The sequence below is a fragment of the Lampris incognitus genome, chromosome 7 (genome assembly GCF_029633865.1).
Source record: "Lampris incognitus isolate fLamInc1 chromosome 7, fLamInc1.hap2, whole genome shotgun sequence".
Lineage (NCBI taxonomy): Eukaryota > Metazoa > Chordata > Actinopteri > Lampriformes > Lampridae > Lampris > Lampris incognitus.
This window is the reverse complement of record NC_079217.1, coordinates 20,092,477-20,109,241: the sequence shown is the minus strand read 5'-3', so window position 1 is coordinate 20,109,241 and position 16,765 is coordinate 20,092,477. Positions and strand designations below refer to the sequence as shown.

The window sequence follows — 16,765 nt, the reverse complement described above, 5'->3', positions numbered from 1 at the left end:
GCGTCTTGACTCCTTACTGACACCTAGCGTCGGCTATGTGCTGTCCGATCCGTCAAATTAGATTTTCTTGCGTCTGCCTCACTTTTCAATATCAGTATTGCCTCAAATCCGATGCAGTCATTTTATTCGCTTTCCTGTGACCCCCGTCGAGGTTAACTTGACTGGTAGCTCACTAATTTGAAATTAATATGAGACCATGAATAAGAATCTTATATTGTAAGCTTCCCTCAAATATAGAAGTCATGATTCCAGCTATGAAAAAAGTAATTCTCAATAAAATGTATCAAGCTATAAACACAAATGTGGATTTATAGATTTGCATTTACTGAATCTGACGTGGGTGAAGGTTGGATTCTCTGGTGGGTTGAGCAACTCCCAAAGCACACGACTTACAAAAATACAGTTTTACTCCCTTTGCTCAACTCAACCAAGTCAAATCCCTCCATGCACTGTAAGCCTTCTCTCCACACTTAAAACATGTTACACAAGGCAAACATGTGCAAAAACCCCCAAAAAACAAGTCGAACTTTTTTTTCCAAAGGTATATTTATTGTTTTGCTTTTAATTACATCCTATTTACAGTAATACATCAACCATCACAGTCACAAAAGTTAGTTTCTTTCCTGACAAGAGAAAAATTATGGCGTCAAAAAGAACAAATTTAAAAATCTATATCTTAAAAAAAACTGTCAGCTTTATAGGAAGACATCCAACTTGAGTCAAGGATGAAAACTTCGTTTTGGCTTTCATTTGTCAAAGAGGCTACAAAGATGAAGGTTGACATTCAGAAGTGAAGCCTGTATTCCAATGGGAAGAGAGGATTTTGGTGATCGAATGATCAGAGGAAGGGAAAAGCATGGCTTTTGGTCAACATCTCAATGATTTGAAAGTATACCATTAACATTGGTGTGAAGTTGAGCTTCACTTTTTTTTACTGTCAGAGCTACTTAACACTCGGAGCCTTACGGCAATCAACGGAGCAGGAAAATCACTTTAAATGCACACCTCGTGGCAGCTGCACTCGCCACGGTGGATGCAGGAACAAGTTCAGCTCAGCTTAGCAATATTAAATATAATCCTGACCTCACAATTCTTTCCCACTGGACAGTGCACTTTTCTTTCACCACATAACAGAATAAGACTCCCAACAGTTTATCAGCGCAGAAGAAGAGCGCACTGTGGCGGTGGAAGTTCTTACAGTGGGACTGAGTTTGGATCATGTGGAAAGAGTTAAATCATCCCTTTCCTTAACCATACACATTTGACAATTATGGTAAAGGTTAAGGAAATTTAGCAGGAAAGGGATAATTTTAAAGAACTTATGTGTGGCCGGGACTGATAGCGAGCCCGGGGTCTTATGGAAGTGAGGCTTCTAATTGCAGTTAAAATGTGTAACCAGCAGGGGGAGCCTTGTCATCTTTGTTGCTCTCCAGGGAGAAAGGTGGAATGCGCACGTCAAAGTGGGAGCCGTCTGTCCTCTCAATGCGGAAAGTCCCCCTGTACACAAAGATCAACGGACAATATCAACGAACAAATGATGAAAAAGTAATTATTTAATGAACGAAATTTTAAAGCTAGATTTATGCTTAATCTTTGACAAGTTTGAGAGCATGTGCAATGCACTGACGCACATCGGTGTTTGCCGAGCAGTGGTTCTCCATCCTGTCCTTGAGGACCCTCAGTACTGCTGGTTTTCTATTCTTCCAGGTAGTTAATTACACTCCCCTGTTGTTCCAGGTCTAAAACCTCCTTGTTTGGAATGGAATAGTTGGATGACAACAGGCGAACATAATTACAGTTGGCAGAATAGAAAACCAGCAGTACTGCTGGTCACCAAGACCAGATTGAGAGTCACCACCCAAGAAGGACATTTCATGTTTACAAAGCAAGGTCAGAGTTAATCTATAAGATATGTTAAAAAGACACCAAATGTTTGTCCTCATGAGTTTTGGTCTCCTGCTGATGTCACTCAAGCAGATATCCTTCCCTGCTCAGCCAATCAGGTTTGGTTATGTGTGTAGCCCCATGGACACAATCAACATGCCACTGAGAGTTTGAAGGTATGCACATCTACGACACTGTGAACCTTTGTGAGCGACAGCCACCCACAACTGTACCTAGACAGACATGTGCCCTGGCCCTAAAGAGGTCATTTTATTTAAGTATGAACAAACTTACCACATGTGACCGCTGGGGGCTTGTAGGGAGACATGGCTACTGTACTGAAAGGCTGGTTGTTCTTTAGACAACACTGGCTCCTGTGATCAAGACACAATAATGGTAAACACAACATGTAAGAGATTGAGTTTCTTCACTGAGTGATGCGGACCAACAAAAACTTGAATGAAAATGAAATGACAGATCGTAACTGGGATCCCTTTAAAATCTAAAACATTTCAAAAACTCTTGGTTCTAGGTTTCTGGTTGGTTTTGTTTGTTGGTGTGTGTCAGTGTTGGTGGTGATAGCAAATCATTTTTAATTTTTTTCGTCTTAATCTTGTGACTAATATTCACATTAATCTAAATCAATGATGAAGTTTGAATTTATTTAGGTCAAACATTTTTCTCGCCTTCTCCTTGATAAGTATTTTTCAAATAAAATCATCAGTGACTGACCTTAAAACACAAAAATAGGAGCCTTTGTGCTACATTTATAATTTTTCTTTAGAACTACCAACTACAGCCCGTTATGACACAGAAGTAGGTCTGTACCCGAATCAGAAAACTTCTGATTCGAATCAGATTTGGCTGTTCAAATACAAAGATTTGACTTTTCATTCCTTTTTTCTTCTTCTTCAGATTATCTGGCAGTCAGAAAATCCACTGATATGAGTTTCAATAATGATTTCGACTGCGTTAAGTCAAATGCAGCAGAGTCATGGGAACATATTTTTGAGCATTTAAAAATCAACAAAAGACATACATATGAAGCGAGACATGGATTTGCTGGAATGAGACAGACAACACCCATGTATTTATGTTTCAATCGAGCTCTTATGGCCTTATTTTTCCCATGGCACCACGCAACGGCTGCCGTGGGCTATGCGTCGCAAATTGTGGTTGGTCACTCACTCACGGACAACCTGAGAGGGATGTTTAGTAGGATGCCCTCGCAACTTACATCAGGTGTGCCATGGGTCTGGACGGTGTTGTGCTTGTTTTATTTGACTTCAAAAAAACAACGTGTATATGAACAAGCAAATGAAACGGTTTAAACAATCACAGCATTGCCCGCTATGAAATAACTGACATCTCTTCTTCAACAGGATAGGCCTACTTTATTTAGCTTTAAACATAAATACTAATACATAAATCTAAACAAGAATAAATGAACAAATGAAATTATTTAAGACTGGAATTATTTTTAGATGACAATATAACAGTAGGCCTGAAACTTTTAAATAAATTCACGGCATTGTCCACTTTGGAATAATGTTTGATGTCGTTGATAAGCAAATTCTTGCTTACTGAGTTTGCATTTTACTTTTTTTTTTTGTCCTTCAAAAGTTTGAAATGCTACCATACGTTAGACTTCTTCAGACACATGGTTATAGATGCACCACTCCACCTTAGGTTTCAGCTTCTCACATCAGTAAACCACCAGCACATGTTGTCACGTGATTTTCTTTTGCAAGCGCACTCGCCCTGCTAGAATTTAAAAAAAAAATATATAATTCCTCATTGAAATGTTATCCTTGTGCATTTTTGTAAGCTTCTGTTTGTTTTATCCTGTTATTGTAATGCACACTGACTGACAAAAAAAAGCACAAAACCGTGCAGACCCATGGCACACCTGATGCAAATTGCGATCATGTACTACTAAATGTCCCTCTCAGGGCATCCATGAGTGAGTGACCAGTTTGCAACACACACCCAACAACCGCAGTTATGTGGCGTGGTGGGGTGAAAGAAAAATGTAAAAAGACGCACTATTTCCTGGGAAATAAAGGATGGCATCCCTGCAAATGCTCTGGACCTTTGCTGCAGTCATCCCCCATTTCCTGTCTCTCTACTTCACTGTCTTATTCTTAATCAAACTTAAAAATGTCAAAAAAACAAAAACAAAACCTAAACTAAAACCTCAGCTCAAATGTCCATTTCTAACATGTTTTCTTCATCATATCTTTCAGTTTCAGTCCCAGGTCATCCTCTGTGTGGAGTCTGCATGTTCTCTGTGGGTTTCCTCCGGGTGCTCCGCTTTCCTCCCACAGTCCAAAGACATGTAGGTCAGGTGAATTGGCCATACTTAATTGTCCCTAGGTGTGACTGTGTGTGTGTGTGTGTGTGCGTGGGCCGTGATGGCCTGGCGACCTGTCTAGGGTGTTTCCCCGCTTGCCGCCCAATGACTGCTGGGATAGGCTCCAGCATCCCCATGACCCTGAGAGCAGGATAAGCAGTTTGGATAATGGATGGATCTTTCCGTTCCAAAGGTGAATTTTCTTTTAATTTTTTGATTTTGAGAAAAAGGTACCTGATAATCTTTGGTTCTAGTTTTCTTCACTTAAAGTGACACTAGAGTGTGTGTGTGTGTGTGAGATTTTTTCTAACCCTTCCTACGACCCCTCGCCCTCTGACTGTTTCCAAGGTTCCTGAGAGGCTGAAGATCCTCCAGTGTCTCTCTCGCAGCTGGACAACTTCATTGCCCATATTCTCCAGACGGATACAGTACCGCCACTGCAAGGAGACACACCCACACACACACACGCACACACACACAAAACCAGAGGTAAGGTATATATTCTTAACACTTTGATGTCACCAAAATTATAATTTACCAACATCTGATTAGTGGCTAGTGCTAATTATCAATTACAATTGTATTTTTGGACAATTTTATCAAACAACAGCTACTCACCCAGTACACATGGGAGTTCTGGGCCTCCTAATAAGGAAAAAAAAATTGAGTGTTAATAGCAATTGAATTGGTGAGAAAGATTTACCTTCAAACCCGCATCCATAACTAAACAAATATCCACAACTAAATGGATAGGCAGAGGTGGCTAAAGGCCTAGTGCTAGTGTTGCCTTATTCCTGACAGGTGATGCCCACTACAGGGTTCTGTCTTGCCCTTTCCAAAATGGCACCAATGAGGCAGGAACTAACTAAAGCAGAACAGCCAGTGCAGAAGTAGTAAGGCGCGGCTTCAGGCTGTGCTTTTATGTAAATCAGTGATCCTGTGGCTTTACCCTCATGCCCATGTAGAAGGGGATGACTGTGACACGGATGTTTTCTGTGGTCTCTCTGTGGACGTCTGATAACTCCAGCCAGGGATGGTTCTTCTCCTGCCACGCTTTCAGGGTGTCTCTGGCCGTGAAGGGAGGAGCTATGGTGCCCAGAGATTAACAAACATAATCCATCACTTAGTTTAAGCTTAGCACACCGGTGGTACGCATATACAAATGCAAAATCATTTACAGACAGTGCACATAAACTATCATCACATAAGTGTAATTTATAACTGGTGAGTGTAATAGATGTGCAAACATGTTGGAAGAGGAAGCGAGAGCTGAAGAGAGAGCATTTACATTTGGAAGGGTTGAACATGAGGAAGCGTTCGAACAGCTCATGCTGGATGGGGATCTGCTCAGTAGAGTTATAGGGCAGGATGTCTTCATGACTCACATAGTCCAAGCCTGAATTAGAATAGACAGATGGAGGAAAAAGTGAGTATCACCATCATGTGCCACTGAGTGAAGTACAGTCAGAGCACACCACAAGGCAATAATGTAACTCTAAAACAAAAATATTCACCAAAACACAAGAAGTTCCTGCATTATCATGGAGGCTCTCCATATACATAACTGTAACTCATGCCGCTCAACTCTGCAGAACTAAAATAGCATTGAAATAAGCATTAGGCGATATGGCAGAAAATGTTATCATGATTTAATCTTTTATATTAGATGACAATGATTTTTATTACAATATAAAATATGACTTAAGTCAAATTTAAAGGGTTTAATTTATTCCAGACTTAAAGATGGATAGTCAAGGGGGTTAAACTGACACTAAGGACACTTTTCTGAATAGCAGATTATACTTTCTCCCTAATTTTACAATTAATGGAAAGCATTAACAAGTAAATTATAAAAGAAAACAAGCAAGGACTAAAAACACCTTTCAGTCTGTTTTTTAACACAACAGCCATCTTTATATGAGAGCATAATGACAAAAACTAAATTTTGTTTGAACACAAATGTAAAATATTCTTTCAGTAAACACACATCCTTTTGTGTTTGTAATTGTGAAGGAGATAAAAAAAAACTAATAACTTCAACTGTAGTATTAGCAGGTGTTAAATCTTTTCTCAGTCCTCTTAACAATGGTAAAAAAACAGCTAATGAAAATAAAGTGAAATATATAATTTTCTTTCAATGAAAGATAGCAGTCCTTGATGAAATCCCAACATTTCTGCACAAATGAGGTAATATCCACATTTCATGTAAGAAATCCGCTAGCATTGCACCCCTGCTGGTTGAACTCTGACGTAGGCATGCAGTCCTGAATGCTTACATGTCCGAGTAGTTTTGTCCATAGACACATCACACATGCAAACAAAAAACAAAACAAAAACAAAACAGTATGAATGTTAGCCCCCTAACTGATCAGAGAGGTAGTCTGATCCCAACCTAACACTTCTCCCTACTTGTCTGTCCTTGTAGCTCAGACAACAAGACTGGGAACAGGATGGGGGTGGACTGTGGAGACAGGATGGGAGTGGACTGGATATGAAAAAGAACAACAGGTGGTGTGAGTCAAAACATGGCTGCATACCTGGGATGGCATACAGTGCTCTGCTGTCATCATGGTTAGCCAAAAATGTAACTGCTTCTGTCTGGGACCTCTGAGACTGTCAACCACAACACAAGAGCAGAAAACTGATGGATAAGAGGCCAGTTAAACCAAAAACTATTAACCAACCATGGCAAATTCCAACAATATCAACCAAAACATTTCTGAATGAAAATGTTTATGACTTCCATATTTTAATGCATTTTCACTTCTGCAGTGACATAGCTTGCTATACATAATGTACCATTCATGTTAATTAATAAATATAGCAATGTACTGCCAACTATTTACATCACCAATTTTTGTAGATCAGTTGTCGCACTCCAACTTTAAACACATCTGTAGTCCAGTCAGTATAGAGATAGGTGAGATAAACTAGAAGTACTGCAGGTACCTTACGTCTCTCTTTAGAGCTGTGATACTTAACCAAGTGCCACCGAGAGCAATGAACACTACACCAGCTGGTATCACGATTAACACATCTTCAACCAGACAGGGGGACAAATAGTGAAACCAGCTGGTGTAGGTTTGGGTTGAATGAAAATCTGCATACACATGGCTGTCCATGGCACATAGTTGAATACCACTGTTTAGAGCAGCAGTACTCAGACTTGGCCAACTCATAAGCCACATTGACAACATTTAAGAGCCACATTACAAAAATCAGCCTCCTCACCTAACCTTCGTAGGTTCATAGGGTTGCGCTTAACGGGAAATTGTATTATTAAAGTTACTGCTGAAAACTGAATCATGCATTGATCGAATGAACCAACTATCACACAGAGAGAAACCTCATGCAAGCAGAGCTGTCAGAAATTGGAGTTGCAGCTCATTCATTGAAATTGATACTCAGCGCAGAACATTGTGAGACAACAAAAACTGTTATTAATTTTCTCTGTCACACTGGAATCTACAGAAGGAAGCTCATTCAATGCAGTCCTACAAATGACCTATGGAGGGCAGCAATATGTCTTTGCTGCGTTTAGTCTGCCGCAAATCCACCAGATGAAGAATGTTACTGCAGCAATTGTCTCAGACAACATCTGGTGAAATATTTGATTAAACGGTGTTAGAAAATGCAAAATTGGAGACTTAAGAGCCACAATATAGTCATCAACGAGACGCATGCGGCTTGCAAGCCACGGTCTGAGTAACACTGGATTACAAGATTGTCTTAAAGCAGGCAATACACTGCTAATAAATTAAGGGGAGAGGGTGGTAATGCTTTATAATGAGCAGCTGTAAATAGTGACTAGTGAAAAGTGGTCACTGAACTTTACACAATTTCCGCGACCTCAATATTTCCAGGAAATCTGATCAATTTTGTAATTTTCTAGGCATTTTCCAAAACTGGAAAACTAGTCTATTAATTTCCAGGCATTCTGGACGTGTGGGGAAACCCCGAGTAATCACTATTTACATCTACTTATGAGGCTTGTGTAAGAGTTTTCTCTCCCTACAATGTTACTTTATTCTAAGCTAACTCCTTTTCACCAGTATCTACAAAATTATTGTGTGGTTTGGAACACCATCATCGTTGATATCAATATAGTATTAAACCTTGTGATCAAAATCAAATGATGACTCACTATGTGGGGGCAGTCCCTAGTGTCAATCAGGACCTGGTAGTAGGTGTGAGTCTTCCCCTTCACTTCCTTGGAGCCATGGGCTCCTGGCGGTTCTGGTTTACTGGAGGAAGCAAACAAGACAGGGTTATTGATGAAATAAATTGATTTTAAAAATAATGTCAAGGTGTGCTCTGTGAGATGTATTCTTAGATATGACAGTCTGGGGTAATACCTATCAGATATGGGAGGGGTGACATCTCTGTCATAGAGTCGAGCATGCCAGGGAAACAAGACAATGCCTCTGTAGCCAAACACACTGTGCAAAAACAGCTGAGAAGAGAACAAACAGGGCAAAATCAATTAGGTTCCAAAAGGACCATAAATGTAGACAAGCTTTAGGGATGAACCCATATATAAAATGACAGTTACTTCAATTAGGATCATGTAAAATCCTTGCTTTACTGTTTGAAGCTGGACAGTTATAAAGATGCTACCGATTGTTTTATCAACAGAGAAACACATACTAAAGAGTGGCTTGAGTATCAAATTCCTGTTCATTCAGTTAAGAGAAGTAAACACTAGAAAACAAAGTAGCATGAAGAGTCTTGATATTTCAGCTGCATGGAGAACAATGAGGAAAAAAGCTGATTTAAATTACTACCTAACAAAGTGGATCATCTTTGCTTTTGAGAGCATGACAAAACGAGAGATAGAGACAGTCTTGAGAAAGAAAGAGGCAAGAGAGATAGGTCAAGAAAGAGAGAGGCAAAGAGAAATAAGTAGAGAATGGGCGACAGAGGGACAGCCCAAGAGAAAGGATTTGGGTTTATCCTCCTACCTGGCCTGTTTCATATTTGCCATGCTGCTTCACAGCCTCAAACACTCCAACTGTCTCCAAGACCTTCCCCTCAGGCCTGTTCCTGCCAAAAACAACACCCCATTAGAAACTTGACTGTGTGTTTATTAGAGCTGGCTCGGTTTCCGGTTAGTTGTTCCGGTTCAGTGTACAAGCTTAAAGCGGTTTGATTTTATGCAAACCGACTGAACTGGCATGTGTCATTATGAGACGTTTTGGCAAATTAAAAAGTAGCCTACATCAGCAACCTGTGTCGATGGTGTCACGGCACCAAATCCAACTTGTATGGTATTAGTAATAAGCAACATGACAACGTGATTAACATAATATTATGTTTGTTTATAAACAGATTAACAAAGCCACTAGTGTCTGACAGGCCATGAGCAATTTGTTGAGTCAAGCTGGTACCATGCAATGGAAAAGCACCATTAGTGCCAAGCCGAGGCAAACAGCAAGGAGATCAAATTTCAGTAGAGATTGGTGGGTGGGGGGTGGGGGAGATGTGCACGTCCGGTGCACGGTGTTTACTTTGTTTTGGGGTGACGAGAGAGACGAGACATGGCAGAGTTAGTGTCAAAGAAAATGAAAACTGCGCCAATATAGCAACATTTTGGATATGAAGCAGGCGAAAGAGGTGAGCCGAAAAACAGATTAGGCAAGGTGTAAATGTTATACCTCTTAGTGTTTATTAGCGGTTGGCAAACCAGCTTATAGGTGCGGTACCACCACCAACTGGAGTCGCTACACTCATTCAGTCTCTAGGTTTCACATGAGAGCGGCTGCTAAGCCAAGTGCGATACCTAGTGGTAAAATTTGGTATACCGGTTCGGTGACTGGCTTAATTAATATCAAACCAGTTTGAATGTTTTATTTTTATGTTTTAAACATCGGCCCAACCCTAGTGTTTATGTCTACAAGCAATTAACCCCTTTGCCCATTAAGGGAAATGATCAGAACATGAGAACCACATCTTATATCTTGGCATTCATACATAACATGACAGTTGATACAGTTATCAAAAACAAAGTAATAACATCATAAAAAAGTAAATCACAAACAGATGAGATTAGTTTGGTTTGGTGCGTTAATTCATCTACTACAGGGATAATGTACATCAGTGGAGCCATAAATATCTATGGAACCAAAACTGGTAATCCTCACGCTATCTAGATGCAAGCATATACATCATATGGACAGACACAAGTCATTTCTGTAGGGAGGCAAATCTCTATGCTTCACTAAACCCACCCACCTTCCAGTCATAATCTCAATCCCAAACAGTATCTTGTCTGACAAGACTGAATAAAACATATCAGAGGTCAACAAACAGAAATGCCATTCGGCCCAATCTTCATCTCCTCCCCTTCAGCCCGACCACAGTTCATGCAAACACACACATACACCATTTGGACTTATTGTAAAGTAAAAATAATGAATGAAGTACCAACAACAACAGATGGCTGATTTATAATACGTAAGACGCATACTTTTCTGCTCTCCTCTGAGCTAATCTTCACAACAGGGATGTGTGGGGAAAAGTGGGGAGTATACAGGGGGACTTAATATCGCAGGATGGGCTTGTTTCAGATTATTTTCCGATCACATTTGTATGGCCCACAAAGCTCAGTAATGGACTGAATATAAACCTCTAATTCACTGCTGCAGAAGACCTTGGATTACAGTTGAATAGTATAACCAAAAACCAGAGTTTCACAAATTTGAGGACTACTATACTTGGAAAGGCCAAAAACATAACGACACTATGGGCAATTATCTTTTAATAGGATTAGTAAGCATATCCTAAGATCAAGGTATCAACAGGACTCCAATAGTACACAGAGTGTAGAATAGAACAAGGACAGGCCTATTTATCTTCTCTGCTGCAATTTAAAAACGTGTCTTACTTGCATGTTCATTGAGACAAATCTTGACAACTGAAGTTATATTTATTTAGAGCAGGGAGAGGGGTGTTTTTTTTTCCTAGTTCTCCAGCAGCATGTGTTTGTCTATGAAGGAATATTAAGAAAAAAAAGTGTACAGTGGCCGCTTATTTACATTTAACATTTTCTCACAAAGCAGATACCTGTATCCAAAGCGACAGAAGCCAAGAGTGTGTCAAGTGCGAATTGTGTTAAGTGAACAATAGGCCAATCACCAGCAATGGTGCGAGTAATAGTAGGGGATTCAAATCACAATTTAGCTAAGTAATGCCATTAGAGAAGTACAACATTCATGCTTAGAACATGGATTGAGGTAGACCTGGAAATGTAAAGTTTTCAGGCCTTTCTTCAATGAAGTGAATAGTCTCTAAGACCGATGGAAGACAGGAGTGTCTTCCACCATATTGGGGACAGGGGAGAAAAAAAGTCAGAATTTATTAAAAATGGTAAGCACAGATTATAAGCACCTGACACTAAAAGTATCAGCACATTTTAGCTGGCCCCTAACTAGAGCTCGGCAGTATATCAATATTGTAACGTGCATGGATAAGAAGACACATTGGTCCTTGACTAACGGGTCAGACCCTTTAGTCGACTGGTTAACGTTGTCGCTTGCGAAGTGGGAGACACGGGTTCGCGTCCCGGCTGTGGCGATGGTCTCCCAGACTGCTCCCCGAATTCGCTACATTGGTGTCAGAAGTGGGATGGTGAGACCGTAAGGTCATCGGAAGCACGTGCGCCCAGAGGCGTGAGGGAGCTGATATGCTGAAGCGCTTTCCGAAGGAGGGGGGTAGTGTAACGTGCATGGATAAGTAGACACGTTGGTCCTTGACTAACGGGTCGGACCCTTTAGTCGACTGGTTAACGTTGTTGCTTGCAGACGGTCTCCCAGACTGCCCCCCGAATTCGCTACAATACAATATCGTGATCTGAGACTTGGATATTATTTGGCATTTTGGTAATCATAATATCAATATAAAGTCTAATTATAATGTTATCTTTCCCTAGTCTTAAAGAATATATGGTACAAATTTCTGAAGTTACTAAGATTGTTTTGGCTGAGTGAAACTAACAATGAATTCCTCTACCTGCTTGGTCATCACATCCACATTACTAATGATAATTTCTCAAAATGTTCTTATCTTATATCTAGATTATTTTAGATTAGTCTCCCATGTGGGAAGACGACGGCGCAAATTCACGTTTGCAGCGGCCTCACCCAGTACTGGTGTGGGAAGATGGCAGCGCAAACTTACATTTGCGGCGGCCTCACCCAGTACCGTCCATGCAGTGTCTTTGTCCACGTCTGCATCCAAGTTTGTCTTTTGTTTGATGGCTGGGAGAGCTGGCGCTGGATCGGCTGGGAGAGCTTGGTCTGCTCTGTCCTGTGGCCCCAGGGACCACAGCCCTACCTGGAGCTGTGCCCGAAGAGGAAACACAGGCTAAGCTAACTGCTAGCCCAAGCAGATTGGCAGTTCCAATAACACCAAGGGCGGGTTGGGTGGCGGCCTCGCCTAGCATTGACTGTGTTTTTGGTGTCGTCATGTAGAGTGCGGGGAGATGTGTCGAAGATGTCTGGCTGGGGGAATCTGGTCTGCTGAGTCTGGTGGGCTGAAGAACCATGGCCCTGCCTGGAGCTGTGCCCAAAGAGGAAACACTGAGGGTGGTCTGACAGGATGCGGAAGTGGGGCAGGCTAAGCTAATTCCTAGCCCATGCAGACCGGCAGTTCCGACAGTCATCCTGGTGTTTGCTCTCTTGGACAGTGAAAAATGTTTTTTGATAATTTGGATATGTGTGTTCTTGTAGTTTGGATATGTGTTTTTGTCTTTGTGTTGCACTGCTGTAGGCTGGGGGAAACGACATTTTGTTTCATTTCATGTACACAAGTGCATGAAATGAAATGACAAATAAATGTTTTCGATTCCTGATTTTATGACAGCACCAAGAGTCACTCCCAATATATCATCACATTATCAATAGAAGTATTCAGTCATAAATATATTTGATTTTCTCAAGATTGTCTAGGCCTACCTCTAAGAGAATTTTTCTTGCAGAAAATCTAAGTAATCACAACAAACTGAGTGTACAAAGAGAACTAGCACAAAATAAAAGCCTACTACTGCAAATGATAGCATTAACCAAGGCTAGCAGCTATCCTTGCTCAACAGCTACCCTTACAATTCCACGTAGCGTACATAGTTTTACTAACAACCTCCTCCTCTCCGCAGACACTGGCCACCTCAGCATTCTCATCCTCCTCAATCTTACTGTAGCTTTTTTTTTCCTCCCCAATTGTACTTGGCCAATTACCCTATTTTCCAAGCCATCCCGGTCACTGCTCCACCCGCTCTGCCAAGCTGGGGAGGGCTGCAGACTACCACATGCTTCCTCTGATACATGTGGAGTTGCCCGCTGCTTTTTTTCACCCAACAGTGAGGAGTTTCGCCAGGGGGATATAGCGTGTGGGAGGATCGCACTATTCCCCCCAGTTCCCCCTACTCCCTGAACAGGTGTCCTGACTGACCAGAGGAGGCGCTAGTGCAGCGACCAGGACACATACCCACATCCAGCTTCCCACCCGAAGACACGGCCAATTGTGTCTGTGGGGGTGCCTGACGAAGCCGGAGGCAACACGGGGATTCGGACCGGTCATCCCTGTTAGTAGGCAACGGAATAGATCACCATGCCACCTGGACGCCCTCTCTTACTGCAGCTTTTGACACCATCAACCACACCATTCTTCTCCCCCGCCTTGAATCCTGATTTTGCTCTTAGATGTTTGTTTAGAGAGAAGATGCACTTATGACCTCTGATGACTAGTAGTTCTCCTGATTTCCTACATTAAATGCACTTATTGTAAGTCGCTTTGGATAAAAGCGTCGGCTAAATGACTGTAATAATTACCACTACAACTTACTCCAGTCTGACCAATTGTCTTACTGAAATTAAATCATGGATGCAAGCCAACTTCCTAAAACTAACTTGATAAATCTGAAGTAATCATCATCAGTCCTAAATCCCTTACTAAAAATCACCCACAACTTCTGCCTTACCATCGGTAACTCGACTTGTCTCACTCCCCACGTATCCACAACCTTGGAATAATTTTCGATAACAACCTCACCTTTGAACACCACATCAATCAAATCACCAGAACTGTCTATTTCCACCTTAAAAATCATAGCTCATCTTTGCCCATCACTCATTCTCTGCTGCTGAAACTTTGATCCATGCCTTCACCACATCCAGATTTGACTACTGCAACAACATTCTTTGTGGCTCATCTTCCAAAGTCCTAAACAAACTCCAGTACATCCAGACTCTGCTGCCCGCTTGCTCACCCACTCCCACTCCCATGACCACATCACTCCTGTCCTCCAGAATCTCCATTGGCTCCCTGTCCCACAACGGATCCAATTCAAATTCCTTCTCCTTACTCACAAACCCCTTCATAATCAGGCCGCCTCCTACCTCACTGGCCTGCTCCACTACCACACTCCTTCCCGCAGCCTTCGCTCCTCCATTGTCAACCTCCTGTCTCCACCACACAGGACCAAGCACTGGACCTGGGGTGACAAAGCCTTCTCCATAGCTGCCCCCCTCCTCTAGAATGCCCTCCCCAAACACATCAGAGACTGCACACCAATCTGTCCATATTCAAATCATTAAATCAAAACTCACCTCTTCAGAATTGCTTTTAATGTGTGATTGTCTTTTATGCTTTTGGTGTGTTGTTTTTATGTTTAGTTTTACATATGTAATGCACCTTTGAGTATTCTGAAAAGCGCTATATAAATAAAATGTATTATTATCATCACCATTATTATTATTATGCTTTAGGGGTAGAGGTAGCTTAGCATGCTCTAAGTTTTGACTGGCTCAGGGAAAGGTGTGAAGGAACAAGCAAAAGGACAGGACAGCAGAACAGATTACGTAACAAAATGATTACATAAACCAGAGCCAGAATTACAAGCTGGCGCAGAATCATAACTTACTCTGACCACTGAGGGGGCATGTGCACACATTGTGCAGATAAACTTGTGATTCTGTTGTATGCACACACTCACACTTCCTATCACATAAGCGCCACTTTCCAAATACAAAGTCCTACTTACTTTCACACACTGATCTAAATGTTTTTATTCTACTCCTCCTCACCAAGCAGATGGAGTTAGCTAAAGAAATAAGATCCAGTGGTAACACTGTACTGGCCCAAGGCCAACATCCACGATTACATCACCACTGCCAATTTGGAAGCCTCAGTGCTACTGACAAACATTGGGGCACCACTGACCAAACGCAGACAAGACTGTAGCAAGAGACTCTCAACAATGCAGAAAAGCAGCCCGTGTTCTCGTCTTGGGAACTATGTAATTTTTCTGTCAAGTGTATTTTAATTTATTGGAATATGTACGAAGATAAACAACACTGGGTCAAGATGACCGTTTCCATGTTACTAATAATAGAACAAACAAGCTAAGTCTATAAGCTCTGATTACATGTTCAACCCTGGTGAAGTAAAAAAAAACAAAAACAAAAAACAAAAACTACTTGTGATACGAACACAAGATGGTGTTTAGCAGATGGCCAGGCAGGTCAAAATTTTAAGGCCTTGGGCTTCGCACCCCCCACTCACTGATATTTTGTTTGTATGTGGTTGCAACTTACAATATATGTGGTTGCAACTTACAATATACTGGACGTCATCTCGCATTATAGCTAATAGCAAACAGTTTGTTACAAGACAGCAACTGATGTATCTCCATGTAACTTGCCTGTAATAGAGGTAACTTGCCTGTAATTGAGGGACTGGGGGCATCCAAATCACATTTCATCAGACGTTGCCCAATCTGTGGTAGCCATGTTAACTTACTTGTTACTTCATAGTAAAAGGGAATATTTTTCCCTTTGTTATTACACAGCTCACCCGACACTGAAACCAATTCCTAGAATTTTGGTATACGGGAGTGTCTTACCCATCCAACAACGTCGCCCGTATAACTAAGGGGGCATAGCAACGATGCCACCTTCAAGTGCGAGACGCTAGCTAGCTATTCTGAGCTAGCGTGTTAGCTCGAGTCGGGTCGATAGCTTGCTATCTCAACTAGCAGCGCTAGCACCGGGCATTGGACGCGTCTCCTTACCGCGATGACATGAACCTCGTCTGTTGAATAGTGCTGGACAGTCCGCAAGCCAGGCATTGTAATCGCGGTCTGTATACTTCGTATCCACCACCACTGTCGATTATACCCAATAGTCTTTGTGTGTGTTTTTTGTTGTATTTACTGACAGTCGTCAGTAGCCCACGACGTAACGCACAGGCGGCCATCTTTACCCAGGTCGTGCGCACACCCGGCAAATGTGGGAGAAGAAATACTCACGTGAATCGGGGCGAGGGAAATCCCGGGGCCCGGGGGGTAACATTTCAGATAATTATTTTAGATACTGATTTAACTACGCTGCGTGTTAATCTGTTATAACAAATCAAAACAAAATAATTTTTACATGACGATTTATTTTAACAGCGCACAATTTACTGTATTCTTTTTTTTGTTGAACGGAAGTGGTTTGATGAACTGTACGTCATCGTGTCACAAGGTAAACAACG

General features: G+C 41.5%; 1 protein-coding gene across 2 annotated transcripts; it reads right to left on the bottom strand.

The window, feature by feature from the left end:
• Positions 1 to 527: 527 nt before the first annotated feature.
• On the bottom strand, positions 528 to 16,508 carry poldip2 (polymerase (DNA-directed), delta interacting protein 2). Of its 2 annotated transcripts, none has more exons than XM_056283419.1 (11): positions 16,302 to 16,508; positions 9,199 to 9,280; positions 8,593 to 8,690; positions 8,382 to 8,481; positions 6,775 to 6,850; positions 5,526 to 5,633; positions 5,187 to 5,323; positions 4,856 to 4,882; positions 4,549 to 4,674; positions 2,179 to 2,258; positions 528 to 1,497 (listed from the first exon to the last, which is right to left on the bottom strand). In XM_056283419.1, the coding sequence occupies exons 1-11, from the start codon at positions 16,484 to 16,486 to the stop codon at positions 1,383 to 1,385; spliced, it is 1,134 nt and encodes a 377-aa protein (XP_056139394.1). In that variant the 5' UTR covers positions 16,487 to 16,508; the 3' UTR covers positions 528 to 1,382. The 2 variants fall into 2 exon arrangements, with proteins under 2 accessions (XP_056139394.1, XP_056139395.1); XM_056283420.1 differs by having other exon boundaries at positions 9,199 to 9,274.
• Positions 16,509 to 16,765: the final 257 nt, after the last annotated feature.

What these genes read in the sequence shown, in the direction of transcription:
- poldip2 (XM_056283419.1), bottom strand. Translation starts at nt 16,486, where the DNA reads ATGGCCGCCTGTGCGTTACGTCGTGGGCTACTGACGACTGTCAGTAAA. An exon ending in ACGAGGTTCATGTCATCGCG is followed by an intron (nt 9,281 to 16,301) that starts GTAAGGAGACGC and finishes TGTTTTTGGCAG; the next exon opens with GAACAGGCCTGAGGGGAAGG. An exon ending in GCAAATATGAAACAGGCCAG is followed by an intron (nt 8,691 to 9,198) that starts GTAGGAGGATAA and finishes TTCTCTTCTCAG; the next exon opens with CTGTTTTTGCACAGTGTGTT.